This window comes from Bufo gargarizans, chromosome 3 (genome assembly GCF_014858855.1).
Source record: "Bufo gargarizans isolate SCDJY-AF-19 chromosome 3, ASM1485885v1, whole genome shotgun sequence".
In the NCBI taxonomy this organism is placed as follows: domain Eukaryota; kingdom Metazoa; phylum Chordata; class Amphibia; order Anura; family Bufonidae; genus Bufo; species Bufo gargarizans.
In genome coordinates, this window is record NC_058082.1 from 476,450,992 (window position 1) to 476,473,666 (window position 22,675).

General features: G+C 41.9%; 1 protein-coding gene across 1 annotated transcript in view; it reads left to right on the top strand.

The window, feature by feature from the left end:
• LOC122930386 overlaps positions 1-22,675 on the top strand; it is a 77,661-nt gene that overhangs the window by 33,540 nt on the left and 21,446 nt on the right. The window contains exons 9-17 of the mRNA XM_044283746.1: positions 1,191-1,330; positions 3,177-3,330; positions 4,790-4,865; positions 5,102-5,191; positions 8,814-8,901; positions 10,072-10,164; positions 14,209-14,237; positions 16,211-16,302; positions 16,388-16,474. Of these exons, the coding sequence (XP_044139681.1) occupies positions 1,191-1,330; positions 3,177-3,330; positions 4,790-4,865; positions 5,102-5,191; positions 8,814-8,901; positions 10,072-10,164; positions 14,209-14,237; positions 16,211-16,302; positions 16,388-16,474 (849 nt within the window). The remainder of the gene's footprint in view (positions 1-1,190; positions 1,331-3,176; positions 3,331-4,789; positions 4,866-5,101; positions 5,192-8,813; positions 8,902-10,071; positions 10,165-14,208; positions 14,238-16,210; positions 16,303-16,387; positions 16,475-22,675) is intronic.

The following is a 22,675-nucleotide window of genomic DNA, read 5'->3' on the forward strand; positions in this document are numbered from 1 at the left end:
CTGATAATAAAAAATGGTGCACCTACGATACGTATGAACTATAATGAAAAACATATTAGGCTTGTCACATATGCTGAGTATGTATGAACACAATTCATAAATCTATGACAAACTTTATTTTGTCTGAAGAAGACGTCCTTAAATCATTACATTAATATAGCCATTGTCCCGTCTGACTTTCATTAGAACCTGATTCTCATGGTAAATGAAGAAAGGGGAGCGAGACAAAATGTCATTGATGTCTCTAGCTTCATAGACTTCATATGTAGAATACTAAAATTTGCTAAAGGGCATTTTATCTCAGACATATGAAGTCATCCTGCTGAGGCTACAAAAGCAAATGAGGGAAAACACTTGTTTTGGTAGAAAATTCTAAAAAAAATTTTAGTTGTAGCAGCAACTGAAGAATAATGTATGAATTACCTGTTAAAGGGGTTCTCCGGGAGTTAAAAAGATGAAAATACCCAAATATTACTTTATTATGAATATATTCCTGAATACCTTTCATTAGTTATAATGGCTTGTTTGTTTTATTAGGATAAATAAAATGTCCTGTGTAATTAGGACAGGTTTTGTGTGTACTAATTGGACGGTGTCCAAGTTACTTCAGAGCAGTAAGCTAAAGAGCTGCCTCATTCTTCTCTCTGCTCTATTTGTCAGGAATTATGATATCGAACACAGTTTATTTTTAATATGATCTATATCTGATGAATGATGAGTGTCTGTAGGAATAGAGTTCATGAGGAGACATGGTGTGCAGAGAGGGCAGACAAGAAAAACTGTGGTAATGGAGACTGCATACAAGTGCTGCTGCTCATTACCCCCATCTCCTCTCTGTACTTCAGGTCTCCTAAAGAACTTCATTCCCACAGAGATTCAGCTGAAGATCCTATCAGCTGTATTCAGGATCATAATCCCTGACGATTAGAGCAGAGAGGAGGATGAGGGAGCTCTTTAGCTCAGTGTTGTGAAGTAATTTGTCCTCCTGTGTAATTAGGACAGGTTTTGTGTGTACAGACATTTTATTTCTCCTAATGATTGCTCAAAAAACGAAACAAGCCATTATAACTAGCATAACTAATATATTTATAATAAAGTAATATACAAGTATTTTCATTTTCTTAATTCCCGGAGAACCCCTTTGAGGTTGGATGCTCATTTTTAGATATTTATATAATCTCACACTACAGGTTATCTGAAGATGAATACACTACTCTACGTGTGGGATCAGTATATCCTGGGACTTGATGAACCGCAGTTTAATTGTATACCAGTTTTCAGTTTAGCTTTTCTGATATTAGTCCAAAGACATCTTAACGACTCAACCAAAGTAAGTATTGAATGAAGTTGGTATCAAATGTTAAAAATGACTTTATATTCCAGTATATCCAGAGTCCGCTAGTCAATCTGGTGATATGATCACTTTTAGATGATCTGTGAAGTCAAATCTGTAGAGTATTCTTTAGACCATATCTAAAGGCCTCTACACACATTAGACTAATGTCGACTGAACCCGCCGACAATCCAATGTGTATGGGGAGCTTTTGATTGATGGGAGGAAGAATTTAACAGGATTGGGCACATCAAGTTTCAAACAGGGCAGTTTCTAGGGAATTTTGCCAACAGGGCAAACATTAAAAAAAAACTTTAACAATCTTGCATACACATCTCAGTAGCCACCACTATGAACAGAGTTATATGAAAACATTACAAGAGATTGTCTAGGATTAGAAAGAAGCACATGCTTTTTCCCAAAAAAGGTTTAGTCTGTCCATGGGCTGTTCCTTGTATTGCAGCTTAGCTCACTTCCTCACTTCTGTTGAATGGAACAGAGCTGTGTGAGGGCTTGATTTTTGCATGACAACTTGTGGTTTTCATTAGTATAATTTTGGCGTACATAACACTTGTTTGATCATTTTTTTATTAGTTTTTTTGTGGCGAATAGCAAAAAGCAGCTATTCTGGCTATTTTATTTTATTAATTTTTTTTTTATGCCGTTGCTCCTCTCTACGTTGTGAACTCTGGAAGTAACCCAGAAAGAAATGTTGACTGTCGGCCAGACAAAAAATGCTGCAGCATGCACTTTTTGTCTGGCCGAACGCCGGCATTTATGTTGGAAAGAGGCCACAGCAGTGTCGGACCCCATGATAGTCTATGGGTCCAGAGGTGAACGGTTGTATCTGACAATGCCAGATCCGGTGACTCCAGAGGCAAATGCCAGAAAAAAATAATGAAAGTACTGGTCCAAGATAAAAATATGACATATTATATACATAATTCCAATAAAAGTACATAGAGAATAAGTATTGCTGAAAAGAGGAGGAGGAAAAAAAATAAAAGTTAGTATCCATCTAGGCATTAACTTACCCTAATGTGTCCAGTGCTGGTGAGAAGATGCCACCACTAGTGCACTGATTCTTATTGGATGGCCTGCACAATAGCAAGATCTCTCCACCACCCAGGTACAAAAGTATCCAAGCAATGGGACTGAATAACTTAGGGTGTACCACCAAGGGCACTGACTCAGAAGGTTGACATTCTAAGAGGGAATCAAACACTATCACAAGTATGTAACAGCAATATCTAGACACAAGTGAAAAATTGTTATAGGTTGCATGATATAATAGTAAATTGTTTATTTGTGGGGTGACCCCTTTAAGAAATCAAGGCTACAGGCCATAATCTGATACAATGCTACCATGTGACTACATCACATCCAATTGAGTGGAACAGAAACCTACACCGATTTACTATACTATATTGTTCTAGCTTAGTGGAGCTGCACTTCGACCAAAAATTGTTTGTTGTAATACCAGACCACCTTGGGGGAGATTTATTAAGACTGACATGCCATAGGGGCAGTGTGAGCCTGATTCATTAAAGGGGTGGCTTGCTGATGAATCTGGCTCAGGCTGAACACAACACCAGGTTAGACCTGTATGACATGCTCAGAAGTAAAAACATTAGCAAACTATTAGTAAATGAGCGAAGCTCATTGCAACTCTTAAGCCCTGCCTGCCTTTTCTGGACCATGTGTATGTGTCAGAAGAAGTGATGCATGGACTTCATAAATATGGTGTTTGAGCCCCAAAATTTAAAAAATACATTGATAAATCTGCTCCACTGCTTTTGCCTTTTAACATAATGATTTAAATACTGTATTTCTCTTCTGTCAGCAAAGTGATATGAAAGCAGTACTAAAGACAGCAGGAACGTCTTTATCTGTCCAGGAATTTCAGACTATAATAAATAAGCATTTTTATCAAGATCTCTACAGTTCATTGAACAAGGGGGGCAGCGATCAGTTTCCAGTCCATGATCCAACACAAGGTTTGTGGCAGAAATCCTGGATTAGTCTGATTTAATATAAGCTATCCTATTGTATAGTTGCATGAACAGTTTGGTTAACATGACCAACAACTTTGTATTTTTATCAAGAAGACATCCCCTTGTAGTTTTTGAACCTCTGACGATCAGCCTGCAGTGACTGCAGCAGGGAAAAAATAGCATTACATGCTGGACATTTAAATAATCGCCTGCCCATGCAATGTATACATGGACGGGTCTGCCAGAGGGGGTGCTACAGTTACCATAACTTCTAAGTGAACTTGTGGGGGTGTTTGCCCATACATAAGCAACCATTTTGAACAAACCGGGCTGCTGTGTAAAATATATTAGAGAAAAAAGTACAGTAGAGTCCTGAGCCTCTAATAAGTGGTGAGGTGGACTACAGAGCGCATCAGACTCTTATTACAGAAAACAGCTAAGCTACAATCACTCATCATGATTGTTCCCCAATGGATCAAGGCAAAACAAAACCAAGAAGGCCGCAATGAAGAAGGAAAAAAATAAATGGTTGCTTAAATGTAGTGGCCTCTAGTTAGTGAGCGCCAGTAAGGAAGAGGACAGCAGGGCTGTCAGAGGTCAGCGCTGCTCGATAGTAAGCGTACAGGGACAAAAGTAGGGAGGCAGTGGGCAGGCAGAGAAGAGGCAGGCTGAGAAGTCTGCATCTTACAGTTATCTGTATTTAGTATACAGTACTTGCTGTTTTTTAATAAAAGTTTACAAATTTGCCCTTATAAAATATATTGCAAAAAAATTTTTTTTTTTTTTTTTTTTTTTTTTTTTAATGAAGTGACAGTTACACTTTAAACATAAATTACTGTATAAATCTCTGAATCTCCCTCAGGCTCCATCCTGTCTCCTGTAAATGTAATGGTGTAAAGTTATTGCCAAGCAGTCACCTCTGCCTACTGGAGATTGTACACTGCCTGTTCTGCTGTATTGGCACAGTTTACAGCCTTTTCTATGCCTTCTCTGTGAATTTGTGTTGGTAGCTCTCCAGTACCTTTATCCCGATTTGTAATTTTGTATGTAACTAGAACTTTTGAAACCATTGATCTGACCACACCTCATTTGTGAGTCCTGGGCAATCGGACAGTTAGTTACTAGAGCTATTCTGGCAAACAGCGGTTTCTACAATCGAGCTGGTGGACATAAGCTCGTCTATTCTCTTTAATTTTAATTTATTTTATGCACTTATATAGCGCTGACATATTCTGCAGCGCTTTACAGGCATTATCATCGCTCTCTGTTCCCAGTGGGGATCACAATCTACATTCCCTATCAGTATGTCTTTGGAGTGTCGGAGGAAACTAGAGTATTATGAGGAAACTCATGCAAAAAATGGGAAGAACATACTCCATGGGACCTAAGATCCTAGCCCTAACTATTGAGCCACCATGCTGCCTGCTCTCACATCTAATATGATTGCATTTGTACTTTTAAGCTACCCCACATTGGAGTTATCTTACCAAAGCACCAACATATGCAAGAACAAGACCACAAGATAGAAGACAAGCAAGGTACATTCTGTTAAATCAACTTTCAAACAAATGAAATCCTATCTTAAAGATTAAATGTTTCCATTAGAATGATCCTGATTAAAGAAAGTCATAAGGACAGATAAAATAATCTCTGAATTTTATCAGGAGACACAGCAATATATCAGGACAAGAAGAATGCACAATAAGTCATCCTATTAGTCATATAAATGTCAGTGTTGTTGGCTTAATGTCTCTTACTATTTGTGTAATTGCAGAGAAGAAAAGGAAATCTTAAAAAGGCAAATGGCTGAAAAAGAACAGGGAGAAGAACAGAAGAGACGCCAGCAAGAAGAGGAGCAAAAAAGGTAAAAAAATGTGGACAAAACACTATTCTGTATAAGATGTACATAACACAAACTATAATTTCTAAATATATTTGATAAAATTATTTAAAAGTATACCTGAGTTTTCAAAAAAAGATTGCAGGAATAACTATATTTTGGGCTTCCCTAATGTCCCTTTCAGCTATATTATTCCCTGTTTCAACTGCACATCTAGATGCATTTCACTCAGAAGCAGGGGGAATCTGGAATCTGTGGAATCTGCCAGCACTGTACTGCTGTGACGTCCTTTCCCTTACTTCCTGCTATCTTTGTTTTCAGCTCCAGAGCTCACAGATCAGATAAGGAGGCATAAATCACACTTACCAAAAGGCAGGGAGGCTCCTGTAATCTTCAAAATCTGTGTAGATGGAATTGTTTCCTCAGGCTCAGGATCTCAGCTAGCTCTGACACACCCACATTTCCTGTGAGCGGTCTTCTGTGTTTCTGTTACTAGGGACAGATCTTGCCTGACAACAGCCAGTGAACTACAAATTGGGTGGAAGTGAGACCCAAAGTGGTCATGACTTTTTTTAAGTAGATGCCGGCAGATTTTTAAATGAAGTTATTTAGAAATTTGCTAGTTATATCATTCTTTATCAAATTAAATGAAATTGTGTGAAAGTACAGTGACTCTTTAAATAACATTAAATATGTAATAAAATTTAATTTGCTAATTTAATATTTGAGGCGAGCAAGGTCATATAGGCGCCATGAGACATGTGCATGAAAGCTGGACAGAGCCATGCAGAGCACACTGGCACCTTACTGCAGAACCGTTTTCACCCAGTGTGCTGCAGTATAATGCTCTGTACACTGCTATATTATGAAATAGCCAACGTTCCGAAGTTGTACAGAATTATAATACACTGTTATCACAGAAAAGCAGATCACAATGTACCCAAATCAGAAACCATGGATGAACAAGGAAGTGCGGCTTCTACTAAAGGCAAGTAACATTGCCTTTAGATCAGGTGACGCTCAGGCCTACAGTAAGTCCAGGGCAGACCTGAAGAGGAGCACCAAGAAGGCCAAGCACAGTTACAAACTGAAGGTGGAGGAACACTTTGTCAACTCTGACCCACGACACATGTGGCTGGGCATTCAGGCCATCTCTGACTATAAGCTCAGGAATTCCACAAAGCCATGACTGTGTCCTCCCTCAATGAGCTAAATGATTTTTACGCTCGTTTTGAGGACAATAAGGAAAAGTTTGCCAAAACCCTACCCTCTGACTGCCAGACCTTTACTCTCACCATCACAGATGTCCATAATGCACTGAGCAGTATCAATGCTCACAAGGCTGTTGGCCCTGACGGCATTCCTGGACGTGTGCTTCGAGCATGTGCTGAGCAGCTTGCAGGGGTCTTTACTGATATCTTCAACCGGTCGCTTGCCCAGGCAGTAGCACCAGCGTGCTTCAAGACCTCCTCTATTGTGCCAGTGCCAAAACACTCATCACCAATGTGCCTGAACGACTATCGCCCTGTAGCACTCACACCTATAGTTATGAAGTGCTTTGAGCGACTGGTCCTGGCACACCTCAAGTTATGCTTGCCCCCCACACTGGATCATCACCAATTTTCCTATCGAAGTAATAGGAGTACAGAGGATGCTGTATCTACAGCGCTTCACTGTGTACTCTCACACCTGGATAACAAGAATACTTATGCAAGAATGCCGTTTGTTGATTTCAGCTCAACATTCAATACAGTCATTCCCTCCAAGTTGATCACTAAACTTGTGGATCTTGGAATCAGCAACTCTATCTGTAACTGGATCATGGACTTTTTGAACAACAGACCCCAGCATGTTAGGTCAGGAAATAACTGTTCCACCACCATCACACTCAACACTGGCACTCCACAGGGCTGTGTGCTGAGCCCGTTCCCCCACTCCCTTTTCACCTATGACTGCAGGCCTAGGTATGAATCCATTTCCATCATTAAGTTTGCAGATGACACAATGGTGATTGGTCTCATCGCTGACAATGATGAGTCTGACTATAGGGAAGAGGTAAAGCACCTAGCTGTGTGGTGCGCTGACAATAACCTGCTCCTGAATACCAGCAAAACAAAAAGAGCTCATTGTGGACTTCAGAAAGGAGAAGAGCGACACCCATGACCCCATCCACATAAATGGCACGGCTGTTGAACGGGTTTCCAGCTTTAAGTTCCTGGGGACCTCACAGGGTTTTTTTGCCTTCCTCTGGATCAACTTGCAGGATGACAGGCCGAACTGGATGGACAAAGTTACTATGTTACTATGTTACTTATGTACTATGTTACATCTCTGAGAATCTGTCCTGGTCAGCCAACATCTCCAGCCTGGTGAAGAAGGCACATCAGCGCCTCTTTATTTATTTAAGAAAAAACACTTGTCTGCTGACATACTGGGTAACTTCTATCGCTGTGCGATAGAGAGCATCCTGACCAACTGGTATGTGAATTGCTCTGTTGCTGACTGCAAGGCACTGCAGCGGGTGGTGAAAACTGCACAACGCATCAAAGGGACTCCACTTCCTGCTATTGAGGATGTTCACAAGAAGAGATCTCTACGTAGGGCACGCATCATTCTTAGGGACTCCTCTCATCCTGCCAATAAACTCTTCCAGCTCCTTCCTTCCAGAAGGCGCTACAGGACCCTTCAGACTAAAACCAGCAGGTTTAGGAACAGTTTCTGTTACCCTACTGAACCCAGTCCCCCGCTGAACCTTTTCATCCACACTCACTTAACCCTCTACACTCCTCCTCCCCTCCATTCTTCCCAATGACCTTGACCGTCATTCATTCTCAACATTCACTGTATGTTCACATTCGTTACTGCTATAGTTGGGACACTGTCATAGCATAAGTCTCTGTTATAGTACATACTTATACGTACAGTAGGTACACTTACACTGTTCACTATTATAGTCTGTTCATAGCGCTACTCTTCCACTTCTGGAGATATATTCATAGCATTCTGCAGATATGTTTATTATACATCTGTAAATTTGTATATACCTAGCATATCTGTATACTTGTTCATAGTACATCTGTATACTTGTTCATAGTGCATCTGTGTATTTGCTGTCTGTATAGCAATATAGAAACAGTTCCTCTGTATATATGTATACATCAGTACATCTGTATATTTGTTCATAGTACATCTGTATATTTGCTCTCTATATAGCAATATAAACACCTGTATACTTAATTTATCTGTACATAATCTGTACATAACTATTCCTACTTTCTACACTATCCTTATCAGTATATAACTTGTTTTTATTGCACTTGCTGCTCTTTGCACTTCTGATTGGATGCAAACTGTATTTCGTTACCCTGTAATTGTTATACACTATGACAACTGCACTAGAGACCTGCTTTATATTATGACCCCCCACCCTGACCTAACAAGAGAGCATAGAGTAGAGAGAGCATATGCTAGAGCTGGACATAAAAATAAAACATTTAACCACATGGTTTATGCAAGGTATGTCATTTTTTTTACACTGTGTAAAAAGAGCATACAGTAGGTCTTCACGTTTTTCCAAGTGCCCACCAACCTGCAGGCAATTACTAACTATGAAAATATTTTTGTACATATGATGTGTGTAATGTAGGCAACAGGAAGAAAGGTTCAACAGAATGCTAGCAGAAACCAGAAGAAAATATGAAGATAAAGCTGCTTTTGAAAATCAGCTTAAGCAGGTTAGGAAGATAACACTATATTGTTTGCATTGGCAACGTAGGTTTCTTTTTCTGAATGGTGTGTATTTAAAGGGGTTCTCCCGGCTTTTAATATTCTCAGGATAGGTCAATATCAGATTGTCGGGGGTCCAACACCTGGCATCCCCGGTGATCAGCTGTATGAAGGGAAGGCGCGCACAGTGTGCACTTGCCGTCTCCCATCTCTCTTTCTGCTGCTTTGCAGCCAAATCCTTCCCCTCATACAGCTGATCGCCAAGGGTGCCAGGTGTCTATCCTCTAGATAGGTCATCAGTATCTGGTAGGTGGGGGTCCAACACCCAGGACCCCCGACGATCAGCTGTTTGAGAAGGCAGCAGCACTCGTGGTAGCACCACGGCCTTCTCCTGTGACGACAGTTGCGATACCAAGCACATCCGCTATACAATGTATGACACTGTGCTTTGTGAGCTGATAGAAAGCCGTGACGCTACTGCGAGCGCTGGTGCCTTCTCAAACAGCTGATCAGTGGGGGTCCTGGATGACAGACCCCCACCGGTCAGATACTGATGACCTAACTGGAGAATCGGTCACCATTAAAAAACATTTGGAAATCCCCTTTAATGGGTATATTTATATGAGCAATTTTCCACATGAGCCATTGGGAATTGCAGCATGTTCTATCTTGTTCCAATTTTTCCACACGACTCAAATGAATGGGTCTGCAGTAATGGGACTGCACACAGACTCCATCCGTCTGGGTTTTGAACCAAAACACAGACAAGTTTCATATCCCTTGTCTAAAAGAGGCCGACAGTTTTAGGCCTCATGCACACGACCGTGCCGTTTTTTGCGGTCCACAAACCGCATTTCCACAAAAAACGGAAGCCGCCCGCGTTGCCTTCCGCAATTTGCAGAAAGTAACGGGCGCTGGCAATGTAAATGCCTATTCTTGTCCGCAAAGCGGGGCCGCAGAATGGAGCCACGGATGCGGACAGCACATTGAAGTGAATGGGTCCACATCCAAGCCGCCAAAACGGCAGCTCGGATGAGGACCCAAACAACGGTCGTGTGCATGAGGCCTTATATTAATGTTATATAGAGTCAATTTTTCCTATAATGTATTGTATCATTAGAGAAGAACAAAAACACTTGATGTATGTGGTGCTTTTTCATGTTTATGTCTTAATCCAGGAACAACAGCGCAGCTATGAAATAGAGAAAAGGGCGACAGAGCAAATAAATGAGTTACAAGGAGAGATCAGGAGGCTACTGCAGCAAAGAAGGGTAACGATCGATATTTATCTGATTATACACTTTACACTACACTAAGCTCAGTGAAGGAACTAGAAGAAAAATATTTTCTCCTTTATTTTGCTGCATTGTTTGTAATGTCACCAAGATAAAGGAAATGAGCCATGTCTAAGCTGCAATCTTATAACAAATGTTATCCCACAAATGTAAAACTATTTTTACTCACAAATCTCAAGGCCATGATTCCCTTTCTGTGGGCAGGCAACCGCTCATCGAGCACCTGCATAGAAAATAGTCCCTCACATATAGCCCCAGAGATAGATATAGTTTATAATGGCCCACAATTTCCTTCTCCACTGTCTAGAGAGAGATATACCGGTAGCCATTTCTATTAACTTAAAACTATGGATGGATGAATGAATGAATGAATGAATAAAGGGTGTCTGGGCTGCTTCACCTGCTTCTGAAGCTACTGAGCATGTTAGTCTACCACTGAATGAAGGAGGACCAGAAGGAGAAACGGCAGGTGGTGTTACCAGAGTGGAAAATGATATGTACATAAAAAATAAAAATAAAACTATATTTCTATTGAAGGCATATAGCAATAATATTTTGAAACTATCACTGTTACACAGACAGCCAATAATCACAGGGTAAAAAAAAATTTTTATCACAGAACAAAATCCCCTATTATAAAACGTCACTTTTATTCATACAAGTTAAAATAGAAAATATGAAAATAGAAAAAAAACCCTAACAGTAACAGATAAAACCATGTTGTCAGGAACTTAACCAATCTAAATCCTGTTCATTTTAATATAAACAGAAAAAAGCTGAATGCTGTCGGGGCGCTGTTCTTCAGAATTAAAGGGGTTGTCCGGGTTCAGAGTTGAACCCGGACATATCTCTGTTTTCATCCAGACAGCCTCTCTGACATGAGCATCTGAGCATTTCACTGAATCGTGCAGGGCAAAGGCTTTTTCTGGAGATCCAGTGACTTACCGGGCTCTCCATGGGTAAAGCTAGGCGGAGGCTTCCACCTAGCAGTGATCCCACTGGTACTAATGAGCGGGTTTTAGCGCTTCCCTTTAAAATGGCTAATGCAGCGCTAAAGCCTGCCCATCAATGTCGGTGACATCACCGGGAACACTGATAGGCAGAAGCCTCCGCCAAGCAGCGTAAAAAAATATAAACACACAGTCCTTGCCCTGCGTTGGATGCTCATATCAGAGGGCCTGTCGTGGTCAAAATGGGGATATATACGGGTTCAGCTCTGAACCCGGACAACCCCTTTATATAAAATAAATAAATAAGCATTGGTGTGGTTTCATGATAAAACAATAGAATAGCATGGTAAAAAAGCTTGTGTAATGTGTTTTGAAGGGGATTCCCCTTCTTCAGAAGAGAAGGGAGACTCCTTTCAAAACCCATTACACAAGCTTTTTTACAATGTTATTTTATTGTTTTTTTCAATAAAACAATTTTTTGACTCTGAAGAAAAGCGCTTCGCCAGCATTCGGCCTTTTTCTGTTCATCTTACTATCGAGTGGGTATCCGGACCGCGTCACGAGCAGAAAAGGTGCAGCAGCTGTCCTCTACTTCAGTGTGCCTATCCCAAGACAATTACTCTGAGGCCGACTCATTACATGCTCTTTCAGTGAAGGAGCTAGAAGAAAAAGATTTTCTCCTTTATTTTGCTGCAGTATTTTTGGTAAGTGGCTCTTATATTTGGGATCCTAGTTAGTATTTAGCGGTTTTACACTATGTAGTGCCCTGGTGCTCTTTCTTCATTCTATGGGTCCATTCACACGTCCGTTTTGCGGTCAACATATGGCCGGCCCTATGATAGAAATGCTTATTCTTGTCCGTGATTTTTGGGGGAGCCGCAGAACGGAACTACGGATGCAGACACGGTGTGCTGTCTGCATCTTTTGCGGTCCCATTGAAATGAATGGGTGCGGAATGGATGCAAACTGAGAAATGCGGTCGTGTGAATGGACCCTAAATCCTGTTCATGACTGTGATGGGGGAGTTGCCCTGCCAACCAGTCAACCCTCGGCTGGTCGACCCATCAGTGAGGCTGGAAGCCATGCCAATCAGGTTCCTGACTCAGTGCCCAATCCCAGAGCTAGGAGCGGGGATTTAATCTGCTACTCAGTCACGTACTGCTACTCAGCTGCTGGTGATTGCATATAGTGCCCTGGCTCTGTTTGTACCTCTTTCCTTTACCTAAACTTTAGACCTGCTCACTAGACTTCTGTGTACTGACCATGGCTGTTTTTTTTTTTTTTTAACCTCTTGTTTACGGAATCGGCTTCTACTGATTCTCTTGGTATTCTGACCATGGGTAGTTTCTGGATTAATCCCTCGTCTGCTGTACCATCTCTCCTGGTTTTGACCCTGCTTGTCTACTACTTTTTTACCGCAGTCATTCTGGTAGGTCTGCTTCTAGCAAACTCACACCAGTTTTCTGCTGACGGAACCTAGGACCATAGTGTTGAATTGATTCATAAGAATCGATTTGTCTCATCAAGCAGAGTTATGCACCTGTTGTGGGGTGCCCCTGAAGCTGTAGCTGCACCCTTTGCCACTTAAATCACAGGTCCGGACATATAAAATATAAAGTATTTTTCATAGGACAATAGCTTTATGGTATGTCTGCATACCTTTCTCTTAGGCCGAATGCACGCGGCCGTGTTTCACGGCCTTGAGCGGTCCGTGGAACCACGGGCTGGATTCCTGCTGATAGCAGGAGCGCACGGCGTCATTGGTTGCTATGACGCTGTGCGCTTCCTGCTGCCGCCGCAGTACCGTGACACACTGGTATAGATCATGCCAGTGTATTACTGTATTGCGGCGGCAGCAGGAAGCGCACGGCGTCATAGCAACCAATGACGCCGTGCGCTCCTGCTCTCAGCAGGAATCCAGCCCGTGGTTCCACGGACCTCTCACGGCCGTGAAACACGGCCGTGTGCATTCGGCCTTAATTGTATTAAAAATGCTGCTGACTATTTTTCAAAACCACTGTACAACTATGCGGCACACATTTGTAATTGTAAAGACACATAGTAAAATACATTTGAACTGTATCTTCAAGGGAACCTATCAGCATGAAAATGTAGTCAACAAGCAGCATGTTATGGAGCAGGAATAAGTGAGCAGATTGATATATAGTTTTATGGGAAAAGATTCAGAATAATGTGTAATTTATTCATTCAACGGGTTGTCTCATCTCAGACAATGGGGGCATATCATTAGGATATGCCCCGTTGTCTTATAGGTGCGGGTCCCACCGCTGGGACCCGCACCTATATCTGGAACGGAGGAGGACTCCGGTCGGGGCCACCAGCAAGCCGGCTCCCCATAGAAGTGAATGGGAGCACACCGCACATGACCGGCCACCGCTCCAATTCACTTCCATGGGCTCGACGGAAATAGCCGAGCCAGCGCTCAGCTATTTTTGACGGCCCCATAGAAAATAAACAGAGGGCGGCTGCGCATGCGCGGTGCACTCTTCGCCACTTTCGGGGCTCCGTTCTCTGTCCTATCAGACAATGGGGGCATATCCTAGCGATATGTTCCCATCGTCTGTGATCAGACAGCCCCTTTAAAATCTCTCCTCTTTCTGAGCTCAGTAGTTAAGTGTGCGGTCCTATTGGTGATTAATTAATTGATAGCCATCTCTGTATACACACTCCCACATGGAAAGCTGTCAATCATTAATAAGACAGAAATATAAATGAATAAAAGAATAGTTCCAACAAATCTTTTCCCATAAAGCTCTACTGTATATATCAATCTGCTAAGGTCCTTCTGCTCTGTAACATCCTTTAAACTAAAGTTTCATCCTTGTAGCCAAATTGAAAGATAACTGGCAGTTTCCAAATATTAAGATAGAAAATGCTTTCTTTTGCTATCAGAGCGATTTTAACAGTAATATAAATTCACTGCAGACCCATACTTACAGTGCAAAATGGTGTTAACCAGAAGTGTAAATCACTCATTAAAAAATAAATAAAGTTTAACAGCTTCTCATGTAGAGGTGTGAAAGTAACATCATTATTTTTTGTATTTTAGGTATCTTTTGGTGGCAATTCAGTAGAAAGGTAATGATAAATGCAGCCTGTCATTTCCATCCCGAGTACTATTCAGCCCAGTAAGCAGCGATGTTACACTCTGCTTCTCCTTACAACTTATCTGCTATAAAATATTGAATGGCAAATAGGTAAAGAAAAGCAGTAGTAAAAATAACTAAAAAATCATACTTAAATGATTAAGTTTTATAATACATTTTTATCAAATTAAAGCATAAAGGGGATCATTTATTAAGACCGGGGTGTTTGACGCCGGTCTTAATACCCCTTGCGCTGGCAGTTGATGCGGCTAAGTCATGTAGAGGCACCGGCCTCTACATAACTTCGGCGTATCCACCGCCTGTCTAAAACTACTTCCTTGCTGGTGTAGATTTAGACTATTTTCTAACATACAGGCGTATAAAAATGATAAATGATAACCTTTGCACCGCAATCTGCGACAGATATTCACCAAAAAGCGACATATATCTGTTAGTAAATGACCCCCAAAATGTCTTATTTGTTAAAAATTTTTTTAGAAAATGCTCATTTACGAGGGAATGCAAGTGTGCCATGGTTTCTAAATATCCAGATTTTTGTGGGATTACGGTACCTAATATTTTGAAAACTGAAAGGATATTCTCTAATAAAAGAGGTTAGATCCTGCATAAATTCTGATGTGCCAAAACAATAGGTGAACACCGGCATGCTTGATCTTTATCTTCCCAGACATCAGCCATACACTTTAGATGGTCGAGTTCAAAATTGGTAAGTTCTGCCAGCATAGATCTAGATCTAATGTGTACGGCCATCCTAAGCCCCTGTTAGACACCTCTAGTGGCAGCTTACCTCCCCTGAAAACAATAGGATAGGACATTCAGCATGCCTACATTTTCTTTGCCCCGAGATCATCTGTTGGGAAAGAATAAGGTGCCCCCCTCCCCTACCGTACACATGAGGCTGGGTTATCTTGGGACTCCATGTGACCTTGATTCCGTTTGTTTAATTTTTTTGGGGGCTAGACAGAATATACTACCATTCTGATCTTTACAGCAAAAGAGACAGTAAATGAAAGGAAAGTAGGGCCAGTGGAGTACAAAGAATACAGGGATTGTGCCACTAATAACACTTATCCCCTATCTACAGGATAGCGTATGAGTGTTTGATCGCTGGGGGTCTGACCTCCGGGAGCTGTGGTGCGCATGTGCATCCTCCGCTCCATTCACCTCTATGGGACTGCTGAGTACAGTGCTTGCAACAATCCCATAGAATTGAATAGAGTGGAAGAAGCACATGAGCGCCGTCGCTCCATCCTTCTGGGGCAGTTGGGTGGTACTAGCAGACCTCTGTTCTTAATATCGCTGGGGGTCGGTCCACCGGCATTTGAAAGCTTATCTTATATTTGTTATTAGTGGCACAACCCCTTTAATCCTTTGGACTCTGTTTGCCTCATTGAAGTGCATGGATACTGTACATTGCTGCATATCGTTTTTATGTATTCAAATTTATACCCACAATGGAAAGCCCAGCAGAGGGTTAATCGTACTGCGAACGCAGCCTAAAGTAGTGATTCGAATTGCTTGGGGGTCTTTAGCTGGATCTGTCTATGGTCTGCAGATAAACATGTCTATGGCAAGCTTTACAAGGGGAGACTTTGGTTCTCCCTTTTATTAAGATCCTAGGAATTTTGCTTGTATATTTATGAACCTACAACTTATTGATAAGACTGACAAATCTTCCTGTAGTTTACCTTTTAAATAATCTCCATTCACAGAGAATTTAGAGGCAGTCAGTGACCATGCAGCACAATGTCACCACCAACGTTTACAAGGGATTTTTAGAGAACGGTTTCATTTCACAGCCCATAAATTGTCGTCTTCAGTAAGAGGAACTGTGTGGAGAGGAGAGAAGTGAAAGAGCAGCAATGTGGTTCTTATAGTTATGCTTATACATTACATTGTATTGTGAACAAATAACATGAGACCGCTGTCCGTGTAATTTTGCAGCGTTGCGGCTCCGCCCCCCTCCATCAATTCACAGCCCCCCACCCCAATTAGGACGACTCATAGCCGCCCATCAACCACAGAAAGTCAACCTGGTCAGTAAATGTCACCTTTAAGAAATACATGAAATTGTTTTGAGGACTTTTATCAAAGATATTTCTGCTTGTCTTATATCTCCAGACAACACTGTTAAGGAAGTAAATGGAAAGACGGCCAATACTGTTATCCGCAACCTGTTACAGAAGATGATGGAGTCTGCAGATACACGTAAGGTTTTCGTATAATAATAACAAATAGGTGTAAAGTCAGACATTACATGCTTTCATCTAAAAATTAACATTTTGCTAGTGAATCCCTATATACAGTAGCTATGGGCAGTCTTTGTCTTCAGTTTCTGGGACAGGAATTGGCTGTCTAACATGAGCCATCGTCAGCCATGTTAGGTTACTTTCACATCTGCGCTTTTCTTTCCGGTATTGAGATCAGTCATTGGATCTCAAAAACAGAGTAAAACACTTCAGTTTTGTCCCTATTCATTGTCAATGGGGATAAAACTGAACGGAGTGCACCAGAATGCATTCAGGTCCAGGTTTTGGTGCGTTCCCATGCTGCACACAAAAACGCTGCAAGCGGACACAAAAAAAAACTCGGATCCGGTGCCAATTGACTTACGTTGGTTTTAGTGCCAGATCAGTCTTGGTCATTTTAGAGATAATACAACCAGATCCGTTCAGAACGGATGCAGAGAGTTGTATTACCATAACGGAAGGGTCTTTGCTGAGCCATGACGGATCCAGCAAAAACGCAGACGTGAAAGTAGCCTTATTTCTCATGGGATTCATTTCTCTGTCCTTTGTCACACACAGGATCTTCCTACGTCCCTCTCAGTTTTTTCTAGCAGTCAATCACAGTGAAAGAAGCTCTCTTTCCCATCCCTCCATCTGTGATCAACCCCTTCCTGTCCCATGATGTATTAAAATCATGGGACTTATGCAGTTTGTGAGACTGGGCATAGTAGTACGTCATGGTGATGGTGCAGGCACAGCTCCAGTAATGTGCAGCCGGGCTCCCACTGCAATAGCCGGGATCAGATGCCTAACAAAGGTTTCTGGGTCTTTCATGTACGGAAACCTATTAGGCTCTCAATAGAATAGTCATACCTGGCCATTGTAATACACTGCATTACAGAAGTAGTGCAGTGTAATATGTAAGCTATCAAAGGATGACCAAGTATAGTAAAAAATAAAATATGATGTTTTTAAGTGTAACAAAGAAAAATAATCCTTTTGTACAATTAAAAACCTATGCAAATATTATCGCTTCCATAACGACCCAAACTATAGAATTACAAAACATATTACACACAGTAAAAACTGTAAAAAAAAATACATGAAAAACAATACAATACAAAAGAATTGCAGTTTTTGCTTGTTGTGCCTCGTGAAAAAGACTAAATAAAAAGGAATCAAGACGTATGCACTTCAAAATGGTGCCAATGAAAGTCACACCTTGTCCCACAAAAAATAAGCCCTGACAAAGATCCATCTACAAAAAAAAAAATGTCTTTCAAAATATGATGACAAAAGATGAATTTGTGTGTTCAATAATAGTAAAATAAGGAAGCAGAGCAGCGTGACGTAGCGATGTAGCTACGTGGGGCGTGTGCCTCTCCCCCACCTTGCTGCTCTCCCTCCCTCCCTCCTTAGCGTCCAGCGCTGAACTTGGGCCCGCGATGAGCAGGTGAACCAGCATCCGCCGACGAGGACATAGGCCCCCAGAGAGAACGCTTGCAGCCGCGTGGAGATACCCAGCAGAGCGTCTTGAGAGAATGGGATCGGTTGCCTGGAATCAGAGATCGACTTCTAAGTAGGAGCGGTGCTGGAGTATGGGGGAAGTATATGGAACAACAGTATGCCCACCTCCTAGTGGACATTGGAGGATTGCTCCGGTAGTGCCGCACCTGGAAGATTTGTCCCTCGCTAGCGAGAATCTGCTGTGTGCTGGATTTCTATATGGGGTAGACTATTGGTAGCTGAACCGCTTACAGTAAGTCGCCATCTTATTGGCTGAAGACCGGTGACATCAAGTTTTTACCCCTGTCCTACTGATCTGTATCCTACCCGCTTAACCCACTAACATACATAAACAGAATCAGAGGGTGCGTGGGATACAGCAGCCATGGTTGTCATCAGGGGGTAAAGGACGATTCTCATATAAAACAAAACAAAATAAATGAATTACAAAGTTCTAACATGGAACGTACGAGGGCTAGGGGATAAAACTAAGAGGATTATAGTCTTCAATTTGATTTCCAGACACCTCCCCGCAATCGTTGCGCTACTTGAAACCCATGCTTCATTGGAGACTCCTGAATATCTGCAGAAAAAAATTGGCAAAATATCAATTTCTCTCCTGTTTATCCTCATACTCCCGTGGGGTTAGCGTATAGGTCCACAAAAGTATAGATTATGAACCGCTGGAACATCAGATTGATAGCGAAGGGAGATTTGTCCTCCTTCACGGCCGATGGAATGGTCGGATTTGTATATTGGCCTTTTTATATATCCCCCCCCCCTCCATTTGCCATGGTAGTCCTTAACCAGCTAGCTACGTTTATACATAAACAGAGAGAGGTGTCCGGTATTAATATCGGGGGACTTTAATTGTGTAATGGACTCAGAAATGCATAGGGTTTCTGAGGTCTCTAAATATAAGGGGAGGCAGAGAAAACGGTCATTACTCCAGGGGTTCTGTCAGGAAATGGGTCTAATAGACATTTATACGGTAATAGGAAGGCCTTTTCATGTTACAGTAAGACATATATGGCCATGTCAAGGATTGACCTAGCATTGGCCAATAGTGATATGATAGCCTTAATTGCCAAAATTAAATATGAGGCACATAGAATATCGGATCATTCGTCAATTCTGATATTATATGTTATGTTATAAAAGAGAGGGATCAGAACACAAGCGTAAGACCATTCCGACTAATCCCACACTGGATATCTATTATAAAATATCATGATTTGATAAGTAAGGAACCATATCAATTCTGGACACATAATATTGGATCAACCTACATTCATTTTGTGTGGGACTCAATGAAAGCATTCCTACGCGGCCTGTACTATAGTATAATCAGAGTCAAAAAAGCAGAGTTCCGTAAAGAAGAGAAAGGTCTGGAGGAGATGGTAAAACAGCTGGAGGTAATCCTGACACAAAATAAGGATGAGAGTAGTCGGGTCCAGCTCAAAATGGCCAAAGATAAATACACAAACTTTATGACGAACAAGGCACAAAATAAGCTGTTTTTCCAAGGTTATGATTACTATAGTGAGGCCGGCAAACCAGGTAAATTACTTGCTTCAATAGTATCAAATCAAAGAGGCTCCAACAAAATGAGGCAGATCCAAACGAGTGATGGGCAGATAACAGATAAGCCGGCGGAAATTGCGGGAGAATTTGTAAAATACTTTAATACTTTATATAGATCCGAGACTAATGACAAAACGGCACTCATAGAACGTTATTTGCAACAGACAAATTATCCCTCGCTTTCAGAGCAGGATTCAGCATCCCTGAATTCCCCAATCCTCTTGAGCGAGTTGCAGGAGGTGGTATCTGGGATTCTGGGGTTCTTCATCTCCAGGGTCGGACGGTCTCCCGTTTGACATCTATAAGTGTCATGGGGAGGTCCTCCTGCCCAGGCTACTGCAGGTATTAAATGAGTCCCAGTCTGTGAGGAAATTGCCTCCATTGCTAATGGAAGCTACCATTACATTAATTTTGAAGAAAGGGAAAGATGGGAACAACGTGGAGTCATATCGTCCCATATCGCTACTAAATACAGACTATAAGATAATTGCCAAAATGCTTGCAAATCAACTAAAAAGAGTGATAAAGGGGTTAGTGCATATAGATCAGACAGGTTTTATCCCCGGGCAACAGATTCAGACTAATATACGCAGAACATTCCTGAACATACAGATTGGGGGGCGGAAGGACCACTCCATCCTGTCCTTAGATGCCGCTAAGGCCTTCGACAGCGTGGAGTGGTCCTTCCTCTTGCAGACCATGCATAGAATGAATCTGGGAGGCGGCTTCATAGATCTGATCCGAATGTTGTATTGTCAGCCAACAGCGAGAGTCGGGGTCGGTGAGGTAGTTTTTCCCGTCATCCTTCTACAGCGTGGTACTCGGCAGGGCTGCCCCCTTTCCCCCTTACTCTTTGCAATTTTCATGGAACCCCTCGCTTGTAGAATTAGAGCAGACAATGAAATACAGGGTTTTGGAGGTAATGGGGTAAAAGATAAGATTAGCTTATATGCAGGCGACATTTTGTTGTATTTACAAGATGGTTGGAGAAGTGTCCCTCGGGTAATTCAGACAATCGAGGAGTTTGGTCTGTTAGCAGGTTATGAGATTAACTGGGCCAAATCCGTCCTTCTCCCTTTGAAGCGCAGCGCCCCACAAAGAGATATCAAAGTCAAGGTATTATTGCCATCAGACTATATGGAGTATTTGGGGATAAAGATCTTTGGGCAGTTACAGGATTATAACAGATTAAATGTCATCCCTATGATAAATAAAATAAAGGAGAAGGTTAGGGTTTGGCAGAAATTGCCCCTCTCACAGACTAATAGAATTGCATTGGTCAAAATAATTTTGCTGCCACTGATGTTGTATGTGGTCGGCACCTGTCCCATTTGGATCGAAGATAATTTCTTCACGTTGATGGAGAGATTGATCAACGACCTGATTTGGGGCAGAAAAAGGGTGTGAATCAAACTAAGATATCTGTGGTTAGCCGAAATTGAGGGCGGGCTTGGCGTACCATACTTTCACATACCCGGCACCTATGACAAGACACTGCGATCTGCAGCAATTAACCCTTCAGGTGCCTTTTTTAGAACCCTGGAAATTAGCAGAACGGGAGGAAATGCATATGCATTCACTGAGGAAAATAAACTGTTAGATGAAATCCAGAATGTAAAAGTAAATTCCCCATTAAAAGGTCCCTTTCTGACCCAGGAAGAAGTACAACAGCGACTTAAAGAGATTAAAATAGACAAATCACCAGGTTCAGATGGCATACACCCCTGTATCCTAAGAGAATTAAGTAATGTCATAGCCAGACCCTTATTTGTGGTGCCAATATTCAAAAAGGGTGTAAAAACAGACCCCGGAAACTATAGGCCGGTAAGTTTAACATCTGTTGTGGGTAAACTGTTTGAAGGTTTTCTAAGAGATGCTATCTTGGAGGATCTCAATGAAAACAAGCAAATAACATCATATCAGCATAGCTTCATGAGGGATCAGTCATGTCAAACTAATTTAATCAGTTTCTATGAGGGAGTAAGTTCTAGACTTGACAGCGGCGAATCAATGGATGTCGTATATCTGGACTTCTTCAAAGCATTTGACACTGTACCACATAAAAGGTTAATATATAAAATGATAATGCTCGGACTGGGAGAAAACGTCTGTATGTGGGTAAGCAACTGGCTCAAGGATAGAAAACAGAGGGTGGTTATTAGTGGTACACACTCAGATTGGGTCACTGTCACTAATGGAGCACCTCAGGGGTCAGTATTGGGCCCTGTTCTCTTCAATATATTTATTAATGATCTTGTAGAAGGCTTGCCCAGTAAAATATACATTTTTGCAGATGACACTAAACTGTGTAAAGCAATTAAAGGGGTATTCCCATCACAATGATCACTGTTAAATCTGTTAATGATTTGAATGATCATTTTTCTAAATACATTTTAATACCCAATTCCCACCCTTTTTGAGAAAATAAGTCCCCTCTTACCTGATTGTCTTTCGTCTCCCTGGGTTACGGCCACCTCTCCTGTTGAATCCCGCCTTGCCGCGCTTGCGCAGAAGACTGAATATTCTCTCCCGGCCAGGCCGTGCAAAGTCTTGAACACGCACACCGCCGCGCATGCGCCATGATGACTTCTTCCTGGCCAGTATAGTACAGAGCCACGAACACGCACGCTGGCTCTGTACTATACTGGCCAGGAATAAGTCACCATGGCGCATGCATGGCAGCGTGCGCATTCAGGACATTGCGTGGCGCGGCCTGGAGAAAAACTTCAGTCTTCTGCGCAAGCGTGGCCCAGCTGGGGGAAGCCCAGCCGAATCCAGAAAGTGAAGGTCGCGCTCGACGAAGGTAAGTATAAAAACTGAAGATGGGAATACCCCTTTAACACTGAAGAGGACACTATACAGCTACAGGTGGATCTGGGTAGATTAGAGGCTTGGGCAGAGAAGTGGCAGATGAGGTTTAACACTGACAAATGTAAGGTTATGCACATGGGAAGAAATAATGCAAATCACCAGTACATACTAAATGGTAAAACACTGGGTAACACTGACATGGAAAAGGACCTAGGAATTTTAATTTTAAACAGCAAACTAAGCAGTAAAAAGGAGTGTCAGGCAGCTGCTGCCAAGGCCA